The 8,498-nt window shown below is 36.5% G+C and overlaps 1 protein-coding gene across 1 annotated transcript; it reads left to right on the top strand.

Moving 5' to 3' along the window:
- Positions 1-929: 929 nt before the first annotated feature.
- On the top strand, positions 930-8,081 carry LOC122005834 (MACPF domain-containing protein CAD1-like). The gene is made up of 6 exons (XM_042561055.1): positions 930-1,445; positions 1,739-1,977; positions 2,182-2,377; positions 2,911-3,094; positions 4,706-4,869; positions 7,216-8,081. Exons 1-6 carry the CDS (start codon positions 1,095-1,097, stop codon positions 7,819-7,821), a joined length of 1,740 nt encoding a protein of 579 aa, XP_042416989.1. The 5' UTR covers positions 930-1,094; the 3' UTR covers positions 7,822-8,081.
- The last annotated feature ends 417 nt before the right edge of the window (positions 8,082-8,498 follow it).

Here is an 8,498-nt window from a genome sequence, read left to right as displayed (position 1 = left end):
GTGTAATAAAAAAAATACTAATTTAGATATCATCCGCTCATATCTCCCTCTAAGTAAACACTGAAAAGAAAATTCTGTAATCATTATTTTTCCAAAGAGATAGTTTCTTAGAAAGGAAAAAAAAGAAAAATAATTAAAAGTTATTTAAAACATTAACTAATTTTCAAATTTGGCAAATATACTTAGTTAGTCAAGTATTTGCATATTTAATTAAATTAAAGCATCAAATTAATCTTTTTTTTAAAAAAATCATAACTTTGTTCTAATTTCAAAGAGTTAGGTGTTGACTTTTAACTGCCTTCTAAAAAATAGTCAAAGTAGTAATAAAAAAACACATAATGCGTGTATCTCCCCATCCTTTATGTGTTTTACATGTTAACTTTTTAAAAAAAGTTTGAGGAAATTAGAAAATTTAAAATACCAACCATCACAACTCAACAAATAAGTTTTTAATAAAATAATTAATAATATTAACGTATTTATTATTGAAAAATTATTGTCGAGACTTAAAAAATAAGTAATACACAATATTTGTTATATAATTAGAGTAATGGGTACAAAGGAAGCATTTTTATGGGAAACCCATAAAATATTGGGCTCAAATGAAACTTTCGCAAGTATTCTGAGAATATTAAGGGATCTTACACGTGGCGCGAGTACGTAGACACCTGGCTTGGTTCGCATCCATGGACCGGTCTATCCGTGTGGGTCCATTTATGACCGCGCATGCTAACTACGATACCAGAACCAAAGCATAAGACTTCTTTGATCACGCACGTATTGTAAATTTAACCTAAAGCTAGTGTGGGTCCCATGTTAACTAACCAATGTTTGATAAATATTTCGTGAATTGTGTTCTTTTGGGTGCACAGGATTTACAAGAAGTTGGGTTTGCAGGTGAGTTCCTTTAATTACTTCTCCGGTCTAACGCCGGCGGTCAAACCGCCTCCATCTCCAGTCCACTCCAAAGAAATCGTTCTCTATCTCCGTCGCTCTCTCTCTCTCGCTCGCCCTAATTCCCGTCGCCTATTCCACTTCTTCGACGTCGTAGCTCTTCTCCGAGATAAGGTAGCCAGGCGCCCGCGGTCGATGAGATGAGATCGGAACCCCCGGGTGAGGCGAGTGATTTGTTTATAAGCGGTGGCGTTGTTGGCATGGAGGGGACGCGGGTTGTGGCTCCGGTGGCGAGCATGATAGCATCGCTAGCCAACGTGGTGCAAGCCCTCGGACGGGGATTCGACGTCACCGCCGATGCGCGGCTGCTGTACTGCAAAGGCCCCCCTGGTTCCCGCCTCGTCTTGCTCGACGACAGCCGTGCCGGGAGCTTGGTTTTTATGGACGGCGGAATCGACCGGCAGAATCGTCTTCCCAGCGTGCCATCAGGTGTCAAAATTTCGAAGGGGAGCCACCGGCGTGAGCACTCCCGCGTCTTTAGCTTCCATCAGGTTGCTTAGGGTTTCATCCGGTTTATCGAATTCGTCCTTTCCCTTACGCGATGGTTTAAAAAAAAAATGGTTTTGAGGTGCTTTTGGAGATAGTCGTTGGATGATTTTGAACAGGATGCTGGACAAATCATAATTTGATTCCGACCTTTTGATTTAGGGAAATTCTAGTACAGTCTTGTAATATATTTTTTTTTCGATATTCTGAAGTTTTATCGCTGATCACGTTGATTGATTTTACTGGCGATATACTGTAATTTTGAGCTTACAGAACTTCTTTCTTTTTTTGTCGACAGATGGCTGAGCATTTCAATAAGAAGTCAGGTATATCTGGCTCAGTGCCTCTTGGCAGCTTTAACTCAATGTTTGGTTTCACTGGATGTTGGAAGGGCGATGCTGCAGCGACAAAGGCCCTTGCGATGGATGGTTTTTATTTCCCTTTGTACGAGGTTAGGCTGGTAACCGACGATCTAATGCTTCGAGATGATGTCAAGCATGCAGTTCCTTGCAATTGGAATCCGCAAATGTTGGCTAGGTTAGTAGGTAATAAACTTGATTGATTCATATCTAGATATTGCTGTGCAGCAGATGCTTATAGAAATATCTATGAAGTGGGCATTGTGTTTTTCTATTGTAATTGTAGCAATTCCTAGTTACCATTTAAAAAATGGTAAAATGTGTTGTCTTCTTTGACTTGAATAGTGGCATTTTTTTACCCTCCTCTTCTCCTTATGTTCAGCTTCATCGAGAATTTTGGAACCCATATTATTACATCCATTACTATTGGTGGTAAACATGAGGTGTATGTCAAGCAGCACCATTCATCAAAGTTAACTGGGTCAGAGATTGAGAGTTATGTTAAGACAATTGGGGATCAGAGATTTATGAATTTGGAAGACCAATCGTCTAATGCTCCCCTGAATTATGGAGACAAGGTCAGTAAATACATCCTATATAATGTTATGAGCATAATCTGTTTTGGAGACAAGTTCTAAAATTGTGGTTTATTATGACACACTAGTTGTAGCTCGTTTTAGGATGAGTATAATTAAGGTGCTTTGTTGAAGGATAAAATTGTCTACAATTGATTAAGATGATTTGTTGTTTGATTAATTTACTTGCTGGATAGCAAATATCAAAAAAATCCTTAAAAAATGGCCAAGAAAAGTTCGTCAGCTCCTCATTTGATAACTAAAATGTGTTGGCATGGAAGACTTTCATGATTTGGTTTAGGAAGTCAAATTCAAATGTAATGTTAGAATGGCATTTTGTAGAATTGAGAACTCTAATATAGGGGAAAACTAGTGTTGATGTTCTCTGCATGTGAGGCAACTTGAATATTGTCATCAGTAACTATAGACAGAGCAACCTTGATCATAATCTGAAATGCTCTATGCAGTTTGATGAAAGTTTGTGTACAAGTAAACTAAATTTCATACTCAAATCAAGTGATTATCCTGTTGTGCAGGATATTGCTGTGACATTTAGGAGAAGGGGTGGCAATGATCTTGTACAGAATCATTCAGATTGGGTGACCTCCATTTATTCTGCACCGGATGTTATCAATATGACTTTCTTCCCCATTGTTTCTCTTCTTGATGGGCTACCTGGCATTCAAAATCTTGTTCGTGCAATAGACCTATATCTGGAGTGTAAGTGATGATTATAACTTGTTGCTTTTTATGCATGTTTATATGACTAGTTTCCATTTTGAGGCTAGACTGTCTAGTTGATAAATTCTGTACTGATTATTCTTTCTACTTCACCACATGCAGTAGATGCAATGCTATAGCAAGATGTCATTTTAGTCTACTTTTAATGCCTTAATGCTGTAAGTGATTCTTTTTATGAAAGATAATAAGCTATTAACAGCAGCAATCCATAAGCATCAAACTAGTTACCACAGGGAGGACAACATACTAATGCAGCATATTATTTTGAATTATAAAGATGATTATTCAGATAATAAGCTTATAAAGATAATAAGCTTATGAAAGATAATAAGCTATTAACAGCAGCAATCCATAAGCATCCATTGTACGCAACCTTACCCTGCTTTTTACAAGAGAGTGTTTCAGGATTCGAACCCGTGACCTTTTGGTCACATGACAACAACTTTACTTATATATTGATTTTATATAAGTTCTCCATTATTAACCAACTTAATATTGTTAGAAAAAATAATTAAATATAGTTTTCTTTAAAAAATAATTAATTTATCAATAACTCGAATTAAAATTGATACATCATAATATTATTATGTTACCTTATTAAAATGAGTGGCGTGAATCAAATGTAAGCAATAGTTTTTGTAATATTTTACTTAGATAACCTTTATAGTTCTCCAATGTCCAGATTAAATAATCATAATAATATAAATTAATACAAAATACTATTTTATATATAGTAATAATATAAATTAACTATTTATTTATTTAATTAATTAATAAGTTAAATAATATATATTTAAAATAGTAAAAAAATTAGAATATCAATTAATAAAAAATACAAAATAATTAAAAAATGTATAAAAGCATATAAATTTGATTTATTAGAATTTTTAAATAAAATTTAAAATAGTAAAAACAATTTTAGAATATTATTTAATAAAATTTATTAATTTTTTAAAATTTTAAATATATTTTTTATATTTTATTGGGATAATTTAACTAGGGTTTATGAAAGCCTCTTTAAAAAGGCAATCGGCAACACCTCCAACGGCATCAGAGGCGTCTGGCGACGCTTTCGGCAGCACGGGAAGCATTCCGCGACGCTTTCGGCGGTGCCGGAAGCATCCCGCACGCTTTCGGTGCTGCTAGAAACATCGCGTCGCGACGCCTTCGTCGCCCGCGACGCTTTTGGCGCCCCGCGATGCTTCCGGCGCCACTGGCAGCATCTGGCGATGCTGTCGCATGACGACGAGCGCGTGCAATTCCTTCTGGCGCGCGTGCGATTCCTTATGGCGCGTGTGTGATTCATCCTGGCTCGTGACGCACGCGATGACACGACGAAATTGTCGCTAGTCTGGTGCAGTTTTTGGTGCGCGGGCGGAACAGTAAGTTTCGCCCATTCAGTCCAGCACGGAGCGAAATTTTAAACTGTGGTATATGCTATTTACAATTCTACCAGGTGCTTATAACCTAAATCGTAACCGAATAAACATAAATGACTTGAAACCTTACTTATAGGTAACCTTGACTTGGCACATGGAAAAGGGAGAAAAAAAATGACTAACTGTATGATCCTTTTTGTATATCTCACAGATAAGCCACCTATAGAGGAACTGCGATATTTCTTGGAATTTCAAGTGAAGAGAGTCTGGTCTCCTCTGCCAGAAAATATTCCTGGACACCAGAGAAAGGAACCTGTATGTCCTTCTCTTCAGTTTAGCTTAATGGGACCCAAGCTCAATGTTAGCACCGAACAGGTAAACATATAATCCTTATTAATTAGTTTCGTTGACATGAGCACTGTCAAAATTTCTATATACAATAATTATTGCAGCAGCAGACAAACTAAGGTTATTGTTAGTCGCCAAGAAGCTCTTTACATGACTATATTATTGAGTGGAAAATAGTTGGAAAGTGAGCTTTGGTTTATGATTCTTGTTTGGGCTTCAAAGTTTGTTTGGACAAAAAAAAACCCGGAGGAAATCTCCCCTTTCTTGTTTTCATTCATCATTTCTTTATTTTTTTCTTCTCTCCTAGAGACTCCCTTCTGAATTATGAAGCTGTGGAATGCATTCAATTGTTGATTACTTGCACTTGAATGTCCAACAGCCAAAAAATTGGCCAGCTCAAACATATATACAAGAAAAAGAAAATACCTTTGATTCTACCTTTTGCTACATTATATAGAAGCTTGAAGAGAGAACTTGAAAAAAAATGAAGAGGAAGCTTGACATAGAACAGTGACTTTATTTGGCTGGCTCACTTAAATCATTAATAATTTAAACTTCTGTATCAAAAAAGTATCGGCAATTTACCAAAAAGTGTACTCAGGTTTTTGAATTTACCAAAAGAAGCATATTACTTTAGCATTTATCAAATGACGCACCTTTTTACAGTGGTCTTCCTATTCCACCCTCCTGATAAATTTAATTGATTTCCTTTTTCTTTTCTTTATCATTTCTCTCTCTTCTCTTTCCTACTATGCATGCAACGTATCTTCTCTATCCTCCTTTTTTTATCTTCTCTTTGTTTTTTTTTTTCAATTTTTTTCTCAAACATGTTGTAAGAGATCAAACCCATGTTGGGCCTGATATGTGGGCCTGATATGGAGAGATATCAGGCTTAACAACATGTGAAAAAAATAAAAAAGAAAAAAAGAAAGAGAGATTTAGATTTTTCAACACCTCTGGTCCACTACTAGAAATGCCAAAAATAATAATGGAGCATATTTAGACTCCTTGTAATTTTAGAAATCTACAGGATCTGAAATGATTGCAATCTGGGGTCTCTAAGTCAATCAGTGGGTTTTGACCGAAATTCATAGATGGGCCTAAAGAGCTCTGATTGCACCCATTTCAGTTCCTGTGGATTTCTAAAATTGTAAGGAGTCCAAATATGCTCTCCATTAATATTTTTGGCATTTCTAGTGGTAGACCAGAGGTTTTGAAAAACCTAAAACTGTCGTTTTTTTTTTGTTATTTGGCCTGGCATGAAGAGATATCAGGCCCACGTGGGCCTGATATCTCTTCATATCAGGCCAAATAACAAAAAAAAGAACGATAGTTTTAGGTTTTTCAAACCTCTGGTCCACCACTAGGAATGCCAAAAATAATAATGGAGAGCATATTTGGATTCCTTGCAATTTTAGGAATTCACAGGAACTGAAATATGTGCAATCGGAGCTCTTTAGGTCCATCAGTGAGTTTCGGTCAAAATCCACTGATCGACTTAGAGATCTCAGATTGCAATCATTTCAGATCATGTAGGTTTCTAAAATTGCAAGGAGTTTAAATATGCTCTTCATTGTTATTTTCGACATTTCTAGTAGTGAACTAGAGGTGTTGAAAAATCTAAATCTCTCTTTTTTTTTCCCTATTGTTAGGCCTGATATCTTTCCATATCAGGCCCAATCAAACCTCTGGTCCACCACTAGGAATGCCAAAAATAATAATGGAGAGCATATTTGGATTCCTTGCAATTTTAGGAATTCACAGGAACTGAAATATGTGCAATCGGAGCTCTTTAGGTCCATCAGTGAGTTTCGGTCAAAATCCACTGATCGACTTAGAGATCTCAGATTGCAATCATTTCAGATCATGTAGGTTTCTAAAATTGCAAGGAGTTTAAATATGCTCTTCATTGTTATTTTCGACATTTCTAGTAGTGAACTAGAGGTGTTGAAAAATCTAAATCTCTCTTTTTTTTTCCCTATTGTTAGGCCTGATATCTTTCCATATCAGGCCCACATTGGGCCTGATATGAAGAGATATCAGGCCCAACGTGGGTTTGATCTCTTATAACATGTTTGAGAAAAAAATTGAAAAAAAAGAAAAACAAAGAGAAGATTAAAAAAAAAAAGGAAAGAGAAGATACGTTGCATGCATAGTAGGAAAGAGAAGAGAGAGAAATGACAAAGAAAAGAAAAAGGAAATCAATTAAATTTGTAGAATAGGAAGACCACTATAACAAGGTGCGTCATTTGGCAAATGCTAAAGTAGTATGCTTCTTTTGGTAAATTCAAAAATCTAAGTACGTCTTTTGGTAAATTGCCGTAAAAGTATAAGTATCTGTCCAATATTTGCTGATCCCATAACTTGATTCAGGTATCTGTTGGTCGAAAGCCAGTCACTGGCTTAAGGTTAAGCATTGAAGGAAGCAAACAGAACCGGCTTGCCATCCACTTGCAGCATTTTGCAACCCTACCAAAGATCCTTCTACCACACTGGGATTCCCATGTTGCGATCGGTCCTCACAAATGGCAAGGCCCAGAGGAGCAAGACAGCCGCTGGTTCGAACCGGTCAAGTGGAAGAACTTTGCACATGTCAGCACAGCACCCATCGAGAGCACCCAGTCCGACATCGATAATCTCTCTGGCGTCCACACAGTGACAGGGGCTCAGCTAGGGGTATGGGATTTTGGAACCAAGAGTGTCCTGCACCTGAAACTATTGTTTTCCAAGGTCCCCGGTTGCACAATAAGGAGGTCAGTGTGGGACCATAGTCCATCATCCACTCTGGCACAAAAATCAGACGACAAACCCTCTTCCACATCAAGGGACTTTGCCAAGCTTGCCAAGATTGTGGACATGGCAGAGATGTCAAAGGGTCCACAAGATACTCCAGGCCATTGGTTGGTTACAGGGGCGAAGTTAGGAGTCGACAAAGGGAAGATCGTCCTTCGTGTGAAGTATTCCTTGCTAAACTATTGAGTCACAGAGTTCCTCCATGTGTTCATCCAGCCATTCTTTCGACAGATAGCATGCATCATTAATTTGTTTCTACAGTAATTTCTTTTGTACTTAATACACATGGTTCATTTTCTTTAGTTACACTTTGTTGTCCTGGTGTGATCACAGGAAGGTTTCATTTGATATTGTAACTTAATAGGATTTCTTAATCATAATGTATTATGGATCATCTCTGTAGACTTCAACTTCCCTTGCATTCCTTGGATTCTCAGAGACTTGTATGGTTTTTTTCCTTTCTCTAGTTGAGATTACTTAATCCAATCTTCCAGTTATAGATCTGAATTTTCATTTGCATCTCAATTTTACCTTTTAGATTCCTTTATCTAATTTTGATTTTTCTCTCCTTTTAGTTTATTGCCTTCAGGTATCTAGTCTTCGATTTCATAAAATTTTTTAATTAGCTATCAAGGTAAATTAAGAAGTGCTTGTAATGGGTGGTCAACTATCTATTAAGAAATAAATTTATTTGATATTTTCTTAATTTTTCTCACTCAACCCTGTCAATATTAAAAAGAAAAGTAAATTATAGTGTTTTATCATTTTGTACCATTTTTCAATCTCTCCTTGTATTTTTATTTTTTTAAAAATATATTTTTTAATAAATATATACTTATGGGCCTTCAACAATTGTCTTTTAT

Source organism: Zingiber officinale, chromosome 7B (genome assembly GCF_018446385.1).
Source record: "Zingiber officinale cultivar Zhangliang chromosome 7B, Zo_v1.1, whole genome shotgun sequence".
NCBI classification, from domain to species: Eukaryota; Viridiplantae; Streptophyta; class Magnoliopsida; order Zingiberales; family Zingiberaceae; genus Zingiber; species Zingiber officinale.
This window is presented reverse-complemented; position numbering and strand designations above follow the sequence as displayed.

What these genes read in the sequence shown, in the direction of transcription:
- LOC122005834 (XM_042561055.1), top strand. Translation starts at nt 1,095, where the DNA reads ATGAGATCGGAACCCCCGGGTGAGGCGAGTGATTTGTTTATAAGCGGT. An exon ending in AATCCGCAAATGTTGGCTAG is followed by an intron (nt 1,978 to 2,181) that starts GTTAGTAGGTAA and finishes CCTTATGTTCAG; the next exon opens with CTTCATCGAGAATTTTGGAA. An exon ending in AATAGACCTATATCTGGAGT is followed by an intron (nt 3,095 to 4,705) that starts GTAAGTGATGAT and finishes TATATCTCACAG; the next exon opens with ATAAGCCACCTATAGAGGAA.